General features: G+C 43.1%; 1 protein-coding gene across 6 annotated transcripts in view; it reads left to right on the top strand.

The window, feature by feature from the left end:
* Positions 1-3,432: 3,432 nt before the first annotated feature.
* kcnc2 (potassium voltage-gated channel, Shaw-related subfamily, member 2) overlaps positions 3,433-20,632 on the top strand; it is a gene marked incomplete at both ends in the record, with an annotated part of 85,085 nt that continues 67,885 nt past the window's right edge. For all 6 annotated transcript variants that reach the window (XM_084573271.1, XM_084573269.1, XM_084573270.1 and 3 more), the window contains one exon: positions 3,433-3,987. In XM_084573271.1, the coding sequence (XP_084429397.1) occupies positions 3,433-3,987 (555 nt within the window). The remainder of the gene's footprint in view (positions 3,988-20,632) is intronic.

Here is a 20,632-nt window from a genome sequence, read left to right as displayed (position 1 = left end):
ACATGTTTTGTACAAGAAAGAAAATATTACTGATTCTGATATATGTCAGTGTGTTGAAAACATGGGTGACCAGTAACTACAGTGAGTAAGAATTTTAGCTAGTCTCCCTCTGTTAATTTTGCTTAGGAGCCAATAAAGTTTAGACTCAAGTACGCTCAGTAATCGTGATCATTTAAAAGCGGTTGGAGTCCGTTCCACATTTTAAACCCAGAATTTAAAAGCAAGAGTTTCTTTCTTTCTCGCTAGATTCGTTAAAGACGAGTAATGAGTAATTAGGTTACTCCGAGGTTGCGGTTTTCCAAAACAGACTTCCATCAGGGGATAATGACGCATGTAATTACAGGCAAATCGCGTGCCATGTCTCCTCGTTGATTGAGCTGTGCTTGGATTCCCTAAAGATGTCACTCTTTCCTTCTCGTACGCCGTCTCGTGGGCTGTCAGATGACGGGCCTTCTGGCTGACAGCTGCTTCCCCGTTCAGATCTGTTCTAGTTCAAGGCAGCTGAGATTCAGTGGCACGGGCACCAGGGCTGGAAATGAAAGTGTCTGGTTGTGTCTGACGGACGCCGTCTGATATAAACACTCCATGAATGACTTATGTAAGTGACATAATGCTAACAGACTAGAGGATAAAATCAAATATTTGGTTAATGCCACTTTACCTAGATTTTCCAGTACTACTACTTTGCGTACTACTGTTGCCTTTACCACTTTTATCTACTGTGACTTCTAGTAATACTACAACTGTTGCTTCAGTTTCTGCTAGCACTATTATTATGCTACTGCTTCTACTACTGGGTAAAGTGGGCATTTATGGTATTTATTTTGTAACCATTCATTTCTACCTTGGTCCCCTTGTATTTCCTAGTAGTTTTATTTTGTAAATCTTTTACTTCCTGTCTTTTCCCACCCTTGTGACTACACTCGCCTGTCTTTCCTTCAGGCTCCTCCCCTCATTATTTTCACCTGTGTCTTGTTTCCCAATTAGTTCTGCATTTGTTTATATCTCTCCCTTCGTTTCTTGTCAGTTTGTCTGTGTGTCTTTGCTGCTTCACTCTTTTGGCATTCTACCTTGCCTTGATCTCTCCTTTGGATTGCTTCTTTTGCTGGACTCTTGTTTTTGGAGTTCCCTGCTCACCGCTGCAGCGACTTTTCTTTTCTTTTTAGTAAGTCACATTCAAAGTTCTTTTGTTTCTGCCTTTTCATGTGTCGTTTGGGTCTTCTCTTCCTCCCTGCTACATGTTGTAACATTTCCGTGGGGCTCTGAGCCTGGAAAGACCACTGGTCCAGATGTAGTTTGATGCTAATGTACGCCAATCAGCCACAACATTATAACCACTGACAGGAAACGTAAATAACATTGACCATTGTATGACAATTCAATGTTCCGCCGGAAAACATTTGGACCTGGTATTCATGTGGATGTTACTTAGACATGTAGCACCCACTTAGACCAGATCAGGCACCCCCACCCCATAGCAATGACACTCTTTGATGGCATCAGCCTGACACAGACACGCACACAAAAACGCTTTAGGAACAACTGAAAAAACATAAACAGCACAAGGTGTTGACCTGGCCTCCCAGACTGATCAAGTATCTGTGGGATGATCCACAGAGGCCCCTCCCCTCAACCCATAGGACCCAAAGGCCCCCACTATGTCCATTCTCTGATGAGTCACAACTGTTTTGGAGGCAAAAGGTAGACCTACATAATATTAGGAAGGTGGTCTAAATGTTATGGCTGATCAGTGTATACATGCATACATAAAGCAAAAATAAAATGACTCAAAGTTTGGTAATATTCCTGTAGTTTCCTCCTCTTATAGAACTTGTTTTATTGAGGGGTCTTTTATGATTTAACCTGACTTTAAAGACTAGTTCAATAACCACATCTTAATGTTTATGGGATGACAGGATCTGAAGGAAATACAGTAGATGGAAGGATGAGAGGGGTCGAATGCAAAGATGGAAGATGGTGTTCAGACGCTGAAGAAATGAGACTCGAGGTGGGGGTGCTTCTCAGGAAGCTTTGCCTCCGCGTCCCCCTGGTTCTTGCCATGAAAGAAGGAAGAAGCAGCACAGAAAAGAGAGGTATGTGGAGGGTCGGGCTTTGACAACTGAGACGAACAAGGCGAGAGAGGGGTCGGGCACCTTTGCAGGTAAGGGCGAGAAATATGAACAGGAAATGAGGTGTAGCCTCGTCCCTTAACTTAAATTACACTGCCTTCATTAAACTCAGGGCTGAACTTGAACACTGGTTACACACTTTAGGTCAAATATAATTAAGGACTATTTGCTCTTTTCTGTGTGCACTATACCATAAACTTGACATCGGCAAAGGAGGCGCGTCCAGCTTTTAACTGTCTCCATCCCAAAGTCCTCCCAGTACTTAATAAAAACCCTTTGGTTAAGGTTGTGTCATCTAAACACAAGACCTTTGACTCCACTTGCCTATATCACAATTTACTACTTTTCTGTTTGCGATGCCGTTTATACTAGGATCCTAGTACTTCTAATAACTTGATGGAGCATACTTTCATCTTTAGTGGCTCATTCAGCAGATAACAAGTGGGCAGATTGGCCCCATGGTCTGGACTTTGTATCTTCACCTCAGTTTTCACTCTCTTGCCATTTTTTTCCTGCACTGGTAATGCCAGTTACCACCAAGGATGGAAAAAGAATGACTTGGGCTGTTTGACCTGTTGAAGGACAAAAGCTGAAATTACTATTTTAAACCCTTTCCTGTAGTTTCCCAGTTAAAACTAGTGATTTTCACATCCTCATTGAGTAAATGTCATCTTCACTAGTGTGTTGTATGGAGCCAGAACCACTGGAGAGGGGCGCTGATCATTTCCCCTGAAGACTTGTGATTTTCTAAAACAAAGAACGATGCGGTGCCACTGGAGTGGGGCCATCGCTCAAAAGATGTGGCAACTTTTCACATGCACTGATGTGTTAAGTAGCGACACTGGCCACTTCTTGAGGTGATTCGCAAGTATTCCGTTACACATTTTTAAAGCAGCGACCCCGACGCTGACGAGCGCTCGTGCGTCTTGGAGGGCAGGGACGCAGGAATACGCGCAACGGTATCAGCAGCGCAGTCTGTTTGGAGCCACCGGTTGAGATCATTCATCAGCTCGCAGCAGCAGCAGCAGCGCTCGCTGTCTAGCACGGATTGATTGTGGAATACAAACCGAGCGATCTCTCTGAAATATCTTCCGGGACAAATGATGGACACCGTCCTCGCCTCCCGAAAAAGACACGAAAGCAACGGATAAGTGAAACCGGAGATGCTGCGCACCGCGGCCAACCCCGTGGAGCTCTGTTGAACAGGACTGTGGGTGTGTGCGCGTCGGGCTCGCCGTTACCTCCGGACTGCACTCGCCAACTTCCCCCCCGCTTTCCATCAAGTCATGTCTGATACAGAGCGATGGGCAAGTTTGACGACAACGAGAGGATAATCCTCAACGTCGGGGGCACCAGGCACGAAACCTACAAGACCACCCTGAAGACCCTGCCGGGGACGCGACTGGCCCTGCTCGCCTCCGACTCGGACATCGACTCCGTGCTGGATCAGCTGCAACAAGTCCCCGGCTTCATCGAGTACAACGCGCGGACCAACGAGTACTTCTTCGACCGCCACCCGGGCGTCTTCGCCTACGTGCTCAACTACTACCGCACCGGGAAGCTCCACTGCCCGGCGGATGTGTGCGGACCGCTGTTCGAGGAGGAGCTCTCCTTCTGGGGCATCGATGAGACGGACGTGGAGCCCTGCTGCTGGATGACATACCGGCAGCACCGGGACGCGGAGGAGGCTCTGGACGTGTTCGAGCTCAACGTGGACAACGGGGACGAGGACGACGACATAGGGAAGAGGCTAGGCATCGAGGACGTGGCTGCCGACGGGAATGTCAGCCTGTGGAGGAAGTGGCAGCCGCGGATCTGGAATCTATTCGAGGATCCGTACTCCTCCAGGGCGGCGAGGGTAAGGGCGCACCGCTGCGTCTGGGGCTCTCCACACACGCAATAACCCCTACTTTACCCCACACTTGATGCCTCATCTTTTTTTTGTTGTTGTTTTTTCTTGTTTTTTTTTGTTCACAGAAACACACAGCAGCTCATAAAGGTTATTTTAAACCAAAGAGTATGAGTCACTCAAGTTGTCCCCCTCAAAAAAAAGTCTTGCTCTGCTTGGAGCTCATTTCCTTACAGCTTATCATTTAGTTTTTGTCCAATCCATCATTTTTGTCTCTGAAATCACTTACCTTGACGGCTGCTTTGAGAACAGTTATCTCACTTTTGTCACATGCAAACAAGGCATTAACACACTCAGGATAGACACTGATGGCAGCCGTGTATTTTAAGTGTGCAGGCCTGTGCCAAACCCCGGCCACACTAGCCTACATTTGTTGCTCCGGTGCCGATTGCTCCAGCCTTTATCTGTGCCACGCTCCACGGTGAGCTCTCTCTCTCTCGAGGTTTTTGTTTATTGGGACACGACTCTGGAAGTGTCATTTCAGCAGTCCACGCCGCTCCGGTTGCCCGTTTCAGTCTCGCCCTGCGTCCCTTAATGAATTTCATCCCAGCAATGCAAACACAAAAGCAATGTGGCGGACAGAAAATAGCGCAGGGCCTCGTGCTGGGAATAGAGGAGATGCAAACCTAGAGGCAAGGCTGCATGTAGCATCTTTGTTTTGTTTTTTCCTTTTTAAACCTCGTGGATGATATTTCAACTTAAGCAGGCACGCTGAGGTCTAGCAACCCGGTCGACTAATCTGTAACTCCTTGAGTCTTTAGCAGCAAAAGGCAATCTGTTAAAATGGCACCGCACAAACACTTGTCATAAATCAGGAGAAGTTTTTGGATGGTTCACATTCAGTGTGTCACCTGGCAGGCGAGAGAAGGCCACGTCTGCAACAGCTGCCTCAGATACGAGTGAAAAACAGCCGCCCTGTTAAGCTTGCCCTCAGGCTGCTGGTGAGTTCTGGGTAACGGGCAGCAAATCGTTCCCTTATTGGCAGTCTGACGCCTTTGCACGAGTCGAATACTAGCTGCCGGCTGTGATGTCATGTAAATGAAGGAAAAACAGCAACACAGAAACACCTAATGGTGCCGTTACAGGCTAGACCGATGCAGATTTTTTTATGTGAGGAGGTTAATTAAACGCACAGTCACACAGGACACAACCAGCTGCTGACGTTCAGTCTCTGCTGTCAGGGGCGAAGCGCCTGCTGTGGCGTCACGTATGCGGGGGTGTGGTGGAGGGAGGTCATGTAGCCTTCAGCCCTAGAGGACAGTGCAGCAGCAGCAGCAGCTTTTGCTACACAATTATATATGAAATTAAGGAATAAATGCACTGTTTTCAAAATAGAATTTATGTAAGGTTGATTTTTTTTTTTTTATTGCATCTAGAGCCTCTTAAGTCAGACCAACAGGTGAGTCGAAAACGTCAGCAAATAAACACTAGAGGATTCTGCAGAGCTTCGTGCTGTAACCTGGACGTGCGCTGGATTAAATAAGCACAGATAACAGTGAGAACGCCAGTGAGTCTTGTAGCAGACTTCCCACATTGCGTAGAACCCTCCGACAGCTGCTTGACAGTACATCAATACTGCCCTTTGGGCTGTTCTGAGGGTCTGAAGGCATCCTTCAGTAAATCAGCTAGAAGCATTCTATCCAGAGACCAATATTAGACCTCTGATCTACCGCACGTCGGTGTAACCTGTAGTTATGCGGCATAGCGGATCCTTTAACCACCGCGCGGCCACCGTGTTCGAATGCCGTTTCAGATCTATTTCCCCGGGGGAAAAAAAAGGTAGAAGACCAGATCCAGAGTCTTGGTTCTGTGCAAATTCTTCATGGACATTAATTCAAACAGATGTGATCATTGCCTACTGAACTCTACAACACCTTTTACATCTATACGCTATATCCATTAAGCTGTTGGATCTTTATTAAGGTGGAAAGAAAAGAGTCAAGGGAGCAAGAATGCAACAGCTCTGGTCAAATTGGGGATGTCCAATCAAATGGTCATACAGTCCTATTTGGTCAAAGAACAGCCACTGTTACCGCTGTACGTTTATCACAGCACCGTACAACAATCAGGCATACTGTCAGGCATTTTCTCTGCGTTTTTCCCGCGTTAGTCGGGCATATAGCCTAAGAAGAAGCCCTACTGATTAAGTTCTTGGGTATCCCGCCATTATTTTAACCGTTCATAAATGAATCAAGCTTTTATAGTCAAGCCAAACCTCCTTTTAGGTGCTAGACCTTTGTTTATACCTCCAACGGCTAAAAGTAGAGGAACAGAATCAGCTTTGGTTTCATGTGCTGTGATTACATCATGCCTCCTCTTCAGTGTCTACAGGTGCAGCGTGAACAGGGCAAACATGGGCTTTTATATGAGGCTGATGTTTGAACAAAGGAAGCGGTGTCATTGGTTTATATAATGGCAGGAGATAAGACAAACTTACACATTTGCTCATGCAGTATGTATTTTTATTTTTTTATTTCACAGGCTTCAGGTCATCTAATTACGGAACAATATACAGAACGTTTTATTGTTTGTCTTAAACTGTAATCAGTACCAGAACTTTTGCGATGCAATGTTTCAGATATCTGAGCGAGCGACATGTGGTTCTGGCCTGTTGATTCAATTAATATTCATTTATTTTGCTGGTGTCCAATTGCAGAGTTGGACAGCCATTTACATTTTTTAACCAAAGGGGGAGGTGTTTGGGTTGACAGGCCTGTGTGTGTGTGGTATTGGTATTGGCATTGACCTTGCCCTGCGCCACTTGTCCTCCTCTTTCAATCCGTCAGCAAACTTTCAGTGAGGAAGAGGACAGGGATTTGTCTCGATGTGTGAGAGGAATACCGACACGCAATAATTAGGGTGCGCTTGATATTACACCTTAATATCTTTCTCAAAGCCACTGTGACACTGAGGTCACATTGAGGTACACTGTAAAAACTCGCTTAAAAAAACAAAAGTTTTAAAATTGGGAATATATTATGTAAAATAAGCACAATTATCTGCCAGTTGAACAGGAACATTTGACTTGACAAGATTTTTCTCAATGACAAGTTATAAAAGCTCATTAAGATAATTTAGGAACACACTTAAAACAAGTCAAAAGCCGAAACATAATCTCTGCCTAGTAGGAATTATTATCTTCAAAGACAAAAAACAGCATATTCTGCCTTGGTTTAAGCTATTTTAACTTCCATTTTTTTGCAGTGTAATGTTACAGTTAGTTTTACAGCATCAGTAAATCTTTACTCTAAATGACCAGGACACATTTCAGTCAGTCTGCTTTTCCTTGTTCACATCCGCCAGACTTTATTGGTGATTTCTTGGAAGTGTTTCTTGGCGATTACCCCGCTGACTGAGGAGCTAGCGGGGATGCAACGGAGGTAAATATTGAGTTAGTTTCAGCGGCGCTTTACTGGCACCAGAGAGTTGATGGAGCTGAATGTTCGTGTTTACAGCACGCATACATCTGTCTCCCTGTGCCAACGCTAGCCTAGTAGGCACGCGCAGGAATGAAGTCACACAACATTTCCCTGTCACCAGTGCAGCTCAGGAGCATCTGTTTCTGTGGCTGCCTTCAGACCTTTGTCGTCAGAGCGAGAATCCCATTCCCTGCTCTTCTCTGATGTCAGGCTTTTTTTGTTTAAACTTCAATATCGACTCGTGCGATGTTTGTGGTGGGATGTAATTCTGTGTGTGCCTGAATGAACCTCTTCAGGGCACTAATCTGTCCGCTGACAAGGTGTTAGGAGAGAGTAACGTCAAATCATCCTCCATAGAGCGGATTAGAGCCAGTTCACCTTTCACCCGACACCACAGGGGGATAGTATTAACAGTAAAAGGCTCTTTAACAGCAGACATAATATGAAGGTTAGTGGTGTAGTGGCGATAAAAAATAACATGAATGGGTCCTGGATGTCCCATGAACATTTATCATCATGTGATTAGTCACCATTTGCCAAAAAAGGATCTGACTCTGTCACACTTACTGTTACTTGTGCTAAGGTCCGTATTTGCATTAGCTCAAAGTACAACAGCCAAATCTGTTATTGAAAAAACTTTTTTTAATTGTGTTATTCCCCTCTATGTGCAAATGTTCATAAGGGAATGGTTTAAGTCACAGATTTACAGCAGTTCACATCTAAAAAGTACATGTCCTGTTCTAGAGTCTATATTTATAGAGTACTTAAAAATCATGTTTGTTCTTTATCCTGTAATGGCCATGAGTGATTTTCTCCCATGCAGGACCACTTTCTGGGTCCTGGTTCTGTGCCAAAACGGAGTATCAGTAAATCTTCATTCTTCTTAAACATTAACACCATCAAGGCAAACAAATATGATCCTACCCCACTTAATTACGATTAAAAGGGACAAAAAAATATGGGAGTGCGAGATGAAACGGCTGGCTTTAAATTGGACAAGTTATGGTTCATGGTTGCCTGAGCGACAGGTTTCTCATAGCCACCTGTTTTAAAAGGAGTATGTCACTTTAACCTGATTTTATGCCCTGACCTCTTCATGTGACAAACACAGAAAAACTGGTAGAAAATGCAAGTTATAAATACAAATTACAGATGTTAAATGATTTAACCCTGATTAAAGATTTAGCAGTTTGCTAATTCTGTTCCCTCCATGGTAGTGGATGGAACTTGGGCAAAACTAAGACACTAAAATACAATAGAATTATTTTCATTTATTTTTTTAAAGGATAGCGCAGTATTGTTTAATGAAAACGCAAGTCAGTTTGGAGGAAGTGTGATAGATGATAGATAGACAGGTAGATACTTTATTGATCCCGAGGGAAATTCAAGCATCCAGTAACAGTAACATACATTGAACATACAATACAAAAACTATATAAAAAATAGAAAGTAACTAGAAATAAAATGTTTTATACAACTATAAACTATGTTAAAAATATAAAGTGACCAGTAGAGGTAGAAGTTTTTTTTTTTTTTTTTTTAAATATGAGAACTACAAATGGGGAGGACATGGATGGGTCATCAATAACACGGCTCCGCATGACTCCACTCTCGGATCGTACTGACTCTGGCTTCTAACTTGCAAGATGGCGCTGCCCATATCTCCGATAAACTGGCATCAGTTTGGTCAATGCAAGGAAGTGTGGGCGCTTCCATATTTATATACAGTCTATGCATGGGACCCTTCAAGGCACCAATAGCCTGGAGACTACCGGAATTCTCCCCGTCCACAAAATTTGTGTTGGTCTGGAACCACTCCGTTGGGAGCAGACTATCCTGCTGCAAATATCTGCCATGCTATAATGAAAGCCAAAGGGAGTGTTACCGGACTCATATTATAATCAGAATAGTGTGACTACACCAGGCTAGGTCAACAGGGTCCCCCATCTAATTTTTAATATTAAAAATAATTAGTTCTAATGCTAATACTACAATTCAAATTCAAAGAGCACAAATGTGCTGATAGCTGTGTAACTTTTACCATAGGCCAGCAACTTACCAGTCATCACTAAAACCAAAAGTCACAGGTGAGCTGCTATAGCCTAATGGTGGATTTTAAAAAGCATATTGCTAATAAATTTACTAGTTTACATAAGGCAAGAAGCAAAATCACCCTCAACAGTTGTTGGAAGGAAAAGGGTCTTCATTTCTGGAAGCAGTAGGACTACCCACCAATAGCATGACATAGCATGCCCGCCAGTCCTCTAATTATATCCCCAGTAATCAGACAGTGCTCCATGTAACGGCTTCATTAACGGCCTAATGACTGATGGCAGAGCACACCCCAGTGTCAAATCATCTGTCTGCAGCTATCAGAAAGCCTGTCATGTGTTTGCCTCTCCAGGTAAGCCTCAAATCCCCAAAGTCGGGTCTGTTCCTTTAACCGAGCCGTCCGCGAGTATTCATGTGCCAGCAGTCAGCACGGTAGCAGGCGTGTTTCTCAAGGCTCCCCACGCTGTTTCTATTGTTGTAGCCATCCTGTTCTCTCCTCACGCTCGATGCTGCCTCTTTAATCTGCACGCAGTCTGTTTAAGAGCGGCCGTCGGTGCGTTCACAGGTCCACGGGATACACTGTGGCAAGCGCTGGGAATTTCTGGGTGCTTTTTCTATGTTTATGATTGTGTTTCTGAAAAGGATACCAGTGAGCATATATGACCCTATGTGTGTCTGTGTGTGAGTGTATATATGTGTTCTCCTATGTGTTAACCTGTTTGTTTGTCCTTCTCATATCTCCGTAGTTGGCCATTGCTGGATTGGGATGGTAACAAATAAAAGAAGAAGAAATGACACCCACAACCTTTTTATTTTCCCCACGTCTGCACTCTGAGGCAGACGTTTAACTGATGCCTGACTTTGTAGTACCGCCATACCCTCCCCCCTCCCCTCCCCACCCCACACACACACTAACACACTTCACCCTCACCTACCGTCCCACGCACTCCCCACCCCATCCTCTCATGATCCCATCTGAGACTGCAGCTTGCTTTCTGCCACTTAAGAGGTTAAAAACCCAAACTGTCTGGGTGCCGCCTGACGCACGCCTCAAGATACCAAAGCCAGGCTGCACGCTCAGCCTGCCTGTTGTCATGGCAACATCATTGCTCATCACCACAGCCTGTTTTCATTGAGATCCATCCGGTTCGTGAAACTGATTGATTTCAGAAACCTGCTCGACCGTGAACCCTTATTGCTCAGTAACCCCTTGCGTGCTAGCTTGTTAGTTTTGAGGGGGTGATGCGAAAAAAAAAAAGGTTGTTGAACAGATTGAAAAGATCCTTGTGTGCATGTCTCTTTAACTCCTTTCTTATTGCTGTCAGACGTTGACTGTGCGTTACTTTCTTTTCTTGTCCCAGTCTAAGCGGAGCTACAGGTGCTACATCGGCCTACATGCACCTCACCGGAAGGTCTTTTTGAATCGTATTGTGCAGAGTTTGGGGTCGTAAGAGGCCAGGAAATGTGGCGGATCTGCTGCAAACAGACGGCAAGGCCTCGCTGAGTAAATACAGTCTGACGTGTAAACAGCAGCAGACTCGACACTGGGTAGGAGAGCAGGGTAAATGGCTGCCCGGGCGTGGGCGGTGACGGCACGCTGCTGGGCATGTTTGTAGCCGCTGCCATTCATGTTAATCTGTCCCGCCAATCATCATCCTGCGCTGCTTGGGTTGAATATAATAGCCCAGTGTACAGGAGTGGAGTGGAGTCCCCCAGCTGTGGTAATTAGGAAGGAAGTTATTATGAGTAAGACTTTGGTTATGTCAGCGGTGTAATGCGAGACCTCTGCTTCTTCTCTCTGTTTTTATCTGCTTGTCATTTGTGCAGTGTGTCAAAATGTGTTGCAAGGACGGTAGCATCCAAATGCAGGACACACACTAGGAAGCAAGGCTGGATGAAATAATAAAGTTCAGTGTAATGAGACTTGCAATGAAGGTTACACAGTGAGGCAGGGTAATCCAAATAATCCACAAACCAAAAAGAGGAAAACACCAGGGAACCAGAGCAACCAATCACAGAGGAGGGAGCAGACAAAGACAGGAAGTACAATTAACTGAAAGACACAGAGTGACCAATGCAAAACTCAATACCATGACATCTTCACTAGATTTTCTGTTGACTATAGAATTATTAGCACATAACACCTGTGACATCACCTCTACTTACACAGTATGTCGAGAAACCCTCTGGTTTGTGGACAAACCACTTTACCAACTGAGCCCCATCTTAAGAATCATAGACTTAGTCCCCTAAGTGAGACTGTAAACAGCCACAACATTAAAACCACTGACAGGACAAGTAAATAACATCAACCATCTTGTGACAGTTCAATGTTCTCCTGGGAAACTTTTGAACCTGGCATTCATGTGGATGTTACTTAGACCTTAGCACCCACCTAGACCAGACCAGGCACCCCCATCCCATAGCAATGACACTCCTTGAAGGCAGCAGTCATCCCCAGCAGGATGCAGCCCGACACAGGTACACACACAAAAACACTTTAGGAACAACTAAAAAAAACATGAAGAACAGCACAAGGTGTTGACCTGGCCTCCAAATTCACTAGATCCCAAACTGATCAAGTATCTGTGGGATGATCCACAGAGGCCCCTCCCCTCAAAGGCCCCCGCTAACAACATTCTGTTGCCAGACACCACAGGACACCCTCAGAAGGCCCATGTCCATTCTCTGATGAGTCCCAACTGTTTTGGAGGCACAAGGGAGACCTACACAATATTAGGCAGGTGGTCATAATGTTATGCCTGATCAGTGTATCAGCTTCAGTGTACATAAAGAGCAGCATAATGTTACCTTTACAAATTTATGAGAAATAAAACACAATCTTCAGTATGGTTTTGTTGCTACAACCTTTTCTGGGATGGCTACTAGCCTATAGTGGCTAAAGTTAGCTTCTGTTCCCTAACCATAACACATCTCTAAACGTGCTACAGTTATGTTACATATAGGATGGTAAATAAACAGTTTGAAGCTGTTATCAGAATAGTAAAACAATAATTATTCTGTATGTATCTTAGTCCACCAGAAGACTTGTCTGGTGTTCTCTGCTCATGGTCCTGTTCTATTTTTCCACCAGTCAGTTTAATTCAAGAGCACCTTGGAGAATTATTGGAAATTTAATTCGTCAGTGTCCTGTAATTAGCCCTTGTAGTCACTTGTGGTTATTAAACATCCAGTAGCCTCAAAGGCTACATAGTCTGTCTTCAAACGAACATCAGCTGAGGGGTTGATCCTTTCCTTGCTCAGTTTCCTCACAGCTAAATTGCTTTCTCGTTTCGGCCTGTCTTGATTTTCTAACCACTTGTGTTTATTGACTCCACTGACTTTGCCAATAAAGTGTGAAAATAAATTTATATTGTGACAAACTGGAATAATCCTTTAAGACACATCTGAAGTAGCTTAATCCCTTAGTATAGTGTTCGCTGCTTGTTTATCCATTGCGGAAGTTGCTGAGTTCTATGATTTGGCTTGGTGATCTTTACCCAGGAGGAACCTAGCTGATACCAGAACAAGAATAACTTGTCTTTTATATCCTTTTTATGATTTCAGGTTGCCCACGCATCTTTCCATCCCGTTCTTGTGTACGCAGTAACTCAGGAACATTTGACAGAAGTTCTGTAAATTTGGGACAGATGATTTGTTGGGCAAAGGGATGAAATTCTTAGGTTTTCTCCAACAACCGTGAGGGACTTTCTTTACATTGTGCTCCAAACGTTGAGTTGGACTGAAGGACCAATTAATGACAGTTTTATTTGGTGGTCAAATACAAAATGTTTAAGAGACATTTTGAATACAAAAGGTCACCTGGCATGCAATCAAAGATTTAATTTTTTGAAGTAGTAAGGAAAACAGCTTTGAAACTATTTTATGAATTATTGAAAAAAAAAAAAAGGTTAGCAATGCAGATTTGTATTGATATGGTGATGCAGTGAGCATCGACCACCAACAAAAAATATGATAAAGTGCAGGGATGTGCCTGTGTGCATACAAATGAAGAGAGAGAGAGAGAGAGAGAGAGAGAGGCCTGTTGGATAGTTAATGAAGGCCACTCGTTCAGTATGCATGATCGGACCCCTTGCCTCAGAGTTGTCGCTGCTCGCTCTATGCGGCATCCCGTCAGGCTTTGCTCTCTCCGTCTGTCAGCCGGTCTCACCCTTTCTCGCACACAGTCACATGCTTTCCACGGAAATGAAGAACGTACTCACTCCCTCTCCCTTGCAAAGAGACTTTTAAATTATTACGCAGTAGATTAAAGTGCCAGATTTGGCATACGTGATGGCGGTACTACTCTGAGACCTTAAACTGGGTCTCTGTGACGGATTCCTTGCCTTTGTGAGGCCTTTGTTAAATATTCATAAGGCAATTAGAAATCGGATTTAAACGAATAACGTTTTTCTTGGCTTGGAATAATTTTAACAGTGTGTTTTACATCTAACAGATTAGTCTTTGAGCTTCACGCTATATCTGATAGTTATCAACACTCAAACTGCTGTGTTTTTCCTTGCTGACGTGATGGCACCTTGATGGAGAAAAGAGTGATGGATTGTTGGTAATAATGTCTATGAAGATCTCTGCCACTGATGAAAAAGCAGCTTGTGTTTCTGATGTCAAAGAAGTTTTTTTTTTAAATACAGTGGCTTTAGACAGGAGTCGGCATGACATGCATTTGATTATGAATGAAGAAGCATTTTGAAGCATGAGACGAAAAAAAAAGTGCATGTTTGACTTTCCACGAGAGCAGCACTCCTCTCGGTCCCTCTAAAGGTTTCCACAGATGTTAATTGAACAAAACACTTCGCCGTCACGAGAGTGCTGTATTTGTTAACCCCCTCCCACCCACTAACTGTATTCCTAGAACGTCCATGCTGAGATTTTACAGGTGCATGCCTGGAAAACAGAAACAGCACAACAGTTAGTCATTAGGATCATGTGAAACGTTCAGGCGTTGTGCGTATGTAGTGGAGATGTGTGAGAAAGGAGTCGTCGGTGTGACAGTCACATCAACAATGGAATACGTGGTGGGTGGCTTTTCACAAAATGCACATGACTCAATTTTAGCCAAACTGGAAGGGCTTCATTGGTCCATTTGGGAACAGAAACCGACTGTGAGGGGTGCTGCTCAAACTGGAACGGATCAAAGAGAAGACGAAGCTGCTCTGATGTCCATTTCAGCAGGCCACTCTGAAAAATGTGGAGTGTAAAGGACATGCTTCTGAAGTGCACTTAGGAGTTGGTTAGAGAAAAGTCATGTTTCATGCATATATGAATGCCATGGCATGCATGTTAAAGGTGTGCTCCTCCGTCTTCTGCGCTCTGCCCATCGACCGCCCGACTTGGGCCTCGAGATGCCAGACGTTCGTTTGGGCTTAATGCTGAATAATTAATGCTCATCCATTCACTCTAAAAAGATTGAGCGCTTCCCAAGGACAATGGATTTACTGAAAGTTCTTTCCTCTGGCAGCGTTTGACTCATGCATTAAAAGGTAATTAATAAATCCGACTTCCAGGCTGATTTGTGTTTCTTGAGTCTGTGCCCCGCTTGGCTGAGGCGCTGCCTAACCAACAGATAAAACAATGAGCATCTCTGAGATGAAGAATTTTCATGAAACAGCCTTCCAACATTTAATACAGTAAAAACATTGAAAAATTAAGATTGTTGTCCTAGAAGAATAAACTGTCAAACATCTAGTTAAAGTTAAAACACTTTATCTACAGTGTGTTGAAGCAGGAAATGTGTATGTAGTGTCACAAACTGAAAGCTGTCTGGTACGATAAAGAATCTTGAATTTTGTATCCAAAGCTTTTTATTTATTTATCTAGCATTTAATAAATTTTTTTTGAGTGGCAATCTCAAAGATAGTCAGTTTGTTCTCACTGGCGACACCTATGGCAATAAGTGGTAACTGCAGGTGTGTTCTGGCCTTGTGAAGTCACTACCTGGGCGTGGCTTGTGATTTTTGTCTCCACAGACATACATACATACTGTGTGTGCAACATGGGCTCAGACACCATCTTTCAAATCTCATTTGGCAACAAGTAGTGTCATCAGACTTTTAGGTAAATGAAAATCTTCGAGATTGCCACTTTAAAACCTGCAACAAACATGCCTGAATTGTTTTGGTCACTTAAGCACAGCACAACAAACAGTGTTTTCCTGTTTATATGTCCAGCAGATAGAGGAAAAATAGAAGTATTAATTTATAGTCATGTATTGGGACACATGTAAATTGTGTCTTCTGTTGGGTGCTGGGCAGGTAATGTTTTTATCAAAGGTTTTTGCTGGAAAAAAGCATTTTGCTGTTGCAGGAGTCAGTAGATAAAAGCAGTGGGCAAATCAAACAGCGTTGCAGACTGTGAAGCTAAGACATCGTGCTCAAAGGCCATAAATTGCTCCACAGATTGTCACTTTCAGTTAAATCTAACCTACCTTTGACCTCAGTCTTTGGCCAGCAAATAAGTAAAATCAGTTTTTGGTTGAATCGCGGTACAAATAGTTAGAGTATTAAGTGGGAAGATGCAGTCATTATGATTGAACCTTCAAAGAAATCCATGAAAAAGTCACAACTCCAGTTTTGAAAATCCTTATGAAAGCTGGTAAGAAATTATGATTAAATACATAAATGTTTTATCACAATGAAGCAAAAAAAGTAGTCTTTGCTCATAAAAGTGTAACATTCTAAAGGTGGCAACGTTTTGACCCAATAGCTCAGGTTTTATATCCAGTCACTTAGCAACTGAAGGCTGATACAGTCTAATAAGCTGTGTAGCTTCACACTGTACATTTTTCCCTTTCAGCCACGGCAAGTATTGAATAAACCCTTCCCAACTGCTTGGATAAACTTAAATCTAGCAGTAACACAGCCCAAGAGCCTTCCAGACTTCACAGGCAAAGGTCAGGCCACACTTTCAGAGAGGTGTTTATGCTCAACGGCCTCTTATTTATTTGCCGACTGTCACATTTATAGCACGGCAGGCTCTTGAAGGACAGCACATCGCTCAGCCATTCTTAAAAAAACCTGATCCCTGAGAACCATTGTGGAAACTGCACCACAGACGAGGGCCAATCTGTGAACTGAAAATGTCATGGGGGCAAGCCAGCGTCAGGGGCGTGATGTGCACAGAAAGAGCTGTCATCTCTTAATAACGGTGACTAGTTGGAGGCTGACCCTCTTTGACGGCTTCTGTTGCGTTTAAAGCCGTAACATGCCTCGTTTATTCCTGTCCATATAAAGTGAGGAAGTGCAATGAACCGCGTGGCCCTGTCTTCTTGGTAACTTTGGCTGAAGCTAATTGCGAGCCTGGTTACTCTGCTGGATCAACCCCTGGCTTTCAGCTCTGCCACTGATCATTTACAGAGGTTCAAAGACAAAGCTTTTAAAAAGGATCTGAGCAAGCACAGCTCAATTAGAGGAGCCATATGTGGAGCCAAATCAACACACCGAGGAGCAGGGGTGGACAAAGTGAGACATGGAGAGACAGGTGCACCTATTGAGAACATGAGTCCTACCAGTGTTTAACCAGTGTATCACACAGCTGCATTCATATACTTTCTTTACACTATAGTTGTAATTTATCTTACAATATTTAGGACTACACTAGCCTCGGAGCCTGGCAACTTTCTGCCCCAACATAACTGTGGGGAAGATCTGCCAGGCCAATTAAATTGTTAGAGTTTATGTGAAAAACTGATGGATAGTAAACTTCATAGTTTGCTTACTGGTTGTTGGACTATCCATCCACTATTTTGTTATTGTAACTGGATGAACCATGGTCCACAATGAAATCTAAAAGGAGTGTTGCCAGACTCATATTCTGATAAGACTGGAGTCTGGCTACACCAGGCTAGCACTACTCTACATATGTTAAAAATAATTTTATAATAATCTGCAAACAACAAAGGACAGGTTAGGTTTTTGAAATTCTTCCAACAAATTACACCATATTACAAAACAGACATATATGATATGTATATGAATTAAATTGAAGTGAACAAATTTAGTATTCAGATAAGTGATATTAAAAACAGAGGTAGAGCAGAGCGCAGTATTAATTACACGAAAACGCGTGAGTCTGGCAGAAGTGTGGTGAGGTCACTGATATCACAGCTCTGCGTGACTCCACTACTTTGCAGACCCTGGCTCCAAACTTGCAAGATGGCGCTACCCTTTTCCCTGGGAAACTAGCGTCAGTTTGGCCAATGCAGGGAAGCGGGAATGCATAGTCCATATTTATATACAGTCTATGCTAGTATATGCAAGGTGTTTGCTCTCTGCATTTAACCCACCTTCACTTGGAGTACGGGGAAGCCATGCAAGGCACTTGGGGAGCAGTCGAGGGATCAGGATTAATGACGTTATAAGGTCTAAATTAACAGTTTATCTAAAAAAATGCTCCAGTAATCATTGATCTCTTTAATAGTTTTTATTAAATAAGTTCTATCTATGGCTATCTTGTGCTATCTACTGATAGTCAGTCCGGCTCAGAGGGAAACAAGACCACTACTGCCACTTTTCTATTTCTAATACTGTTAATGTAACATTCCTAATTGTTGTCAGACATCGCTCTTGTTGGTGATGATGACATATGGTAATGCACGCTCTGATAGCCTAATATCGACTGCAGTCAGTAACAGAAACCTCCCAAGAGTTCATCTCTGCGAGAAGAAAAATATACTATACTTTATAAAAGATCGATGCATTGTCTCTGGCCTGTGGCACAAAAAAAGCACAGTGATAGCTGTTGAGCTTCAGAATATGTTTTTGTAGCATCCTCAATAAATGATGGATAGTTTTTTTTGTTAAAACATATTAAGAATAAGAAGAAATTTGATGAAAATACAAACCACTGGAAAATAAGAACTCAGATGTAAGGAGAAATCTCTGTAAGAATTAGTGGTGATGAGTGACTTTCTCCACTTGCTGTAAACAGATCAAAAGGTTATTAATATTTAAATATGACGCTTAAATATTTAAATCTTAAATCCAAGCAGATGAGCATCCTCCCGTCATCTGCATGATTTAAGGGTCAAGTTAAAAGCGTCCGGTTTAAACTAGGCTGTACAGCTATGACAACCCACAGGAGTTCCATAAAAACTTTCTTTGTATTTTTTTTTAATAAATACTGATAATCCTGGTACGTTTGGAGGTCATGAACATGCACCTTTCAACAAATCTGTCTCCAAACATCTATTATGTTTTTCAGCAAAATAAATTCTTCAGCTTTGTGGAAATATTGTGACCGTCATCTACCTTTTTAAAGGTGCTATAATGAATATTTTTAAACTAACAATAGGTTATATTTCTATGTGTAATGTAAAAGGGGTCATTCATAGTCAGCCTGCGGATTCTTATCAGCATGTCTGCTGTTCCTTTGTGCTCGGAGCGTTTTAGCTTTTTTCGAGTTTTCTTGACCCATGCACTCTGTTTGTACTCTGTTTTGGTTTCCTAAGCAAGCAGCAGTGGAAAAGCTGAGGAAAAAGTCATTGTACGCTACCTCCCTAGTACCGTACAGCACAGTTTGTGAACAAGGTGAAGCGTTTAGCTGCGAGTAAGTCAGATATTTTTGCTAGACGTCAATGGAGACCAAAACTAAACTAAAAAGAAGGTTAACGTACATTCATTGGGTGTCGGTTAAGTTTTCCAAGACAGGAAAAACTTATGTGGGTCTGTAGTGCAGCCCAGCCTTCAGTTTCAACTTAAAGTAGGACATTTGAACGTTTTGTTGAAGTTGAAAAGATCTAGATTGTTATTTTAAAAGTTTGAAATGTCATAAAATTGTGTCTGAAGACTGGTGACATCTTTTGCTTCAGTGCCAGATTAATAGATTAGATCAGCTTTGTGGACAGACTAAAGTGAAAGCGAGCTGACCCCCCAACCCCGCGGTGCAGTGTGGGAGTCTGAGTCGTCTTTTATGGTTCACTGATAAAGACCTGGCAGAACCAATCCTATTAGTAATTCTCTCCTGGATTCAGGCTCCTCTGCACCCAGACCTCTGAAATCCTCTCTTCTTCACCCGGCTCGCAGACAGAGGATATTCACGCCCGAGTGCATGTGCTCTTCAGTAACAACCACGAGGGGTTTGCCAGTACAAAGATAGAGTCCCGTCTCTGAAGGAAGAGGTTAAAGGGCACACGCTTGAGGAGCTCGCTCTCCTCTCACTGTATGTTTGCAACAACTTCCCATGATGTTTAAGGCAGACAAACTCTTTAGAGATGGTGGGATAGGCTTTAGAGAGAATCAAGCCCAGTTTTTTCAGGAAGGGTTTCACCTACTTTCTTAAACAAGAGCTTATACCTCTGCAGGACATAGATGCGGTATCCTATGCACGTAACCTACACACTTAGCCTACGCCGTTGCAGGCCATTCATTTTTGTATAACTTCCTGCTTCACTTTCTGCTTCCTGCTTCATTTTCAACAATGGCAACTGAAACTTTCGACGAGCCATACAAATGTTTGTATCTCCGATCATCCCCAGTTAACCTTTCCTTGATGTGTTCCATCTTTATTGATCCGAAACAATAAATTTGAAAACTGCGGAGATGAAGAAGCAGCCGTAAATAGTAAAGTGGAAACATGCTACTACCAAGCGGACCAATCACAGCTCTTGCGTTGGCGCGTCTCGTAGTTGCATTTCTGAGGAGGAGCATGTCAAGCTATGGCGTTAGGGTCTGCATAGGGTCTGGGCTGTCGCCGTAGCTATGGCATCAAATTGACGCAGAAGCATAAACTCCCTATCATTCTCAGAAAACATGCTAGCTCTCTGTTTATACTGTATCTTTTCAAGGCAAATGCATGCTAGATGGTATGGGTCCACTTTATGACAAGACAAATGATGCATTTATGGAAAGACAGAACACGCTTCTGAGCAGTTGATCAAGGTATATGTTTGCGTAGTGATAACTCTGTCTCATTACGGTACCTAGCAGCAGCCACAGAGGTAGGTAAGAAGGTAGAGCCAACGTTCAAAGTGACCTAGAGTACCTCACACTGTTTGGATGTCTGGGAAGGGAAGTTAAAAACAAATGTCCTGCTAAAGAGGACTATACTGACATCTTGAGTCCTTTGTTGTGCAACTCTCTAGTTCCTACACCTTTTCAGCAGCATAC

The sequence above is a fragment of the Chelon labrosus genome (assembly GCF_963514085.1).
Source record: "Chelon labrosus genome assembly, chromosome: 23".
NCBI classification, from domain to species: Eukaryota; Metazoa; Chordata; class Actinopteri; order Mugiliformes; family Mugilidae; genus Chelon; species Chelon labrosus.
The sequence above is the reverse complement of the archived record's forward strand: the minus strand, read 5'-3'. Positions and strand labels throughout refer to the sequence as shown.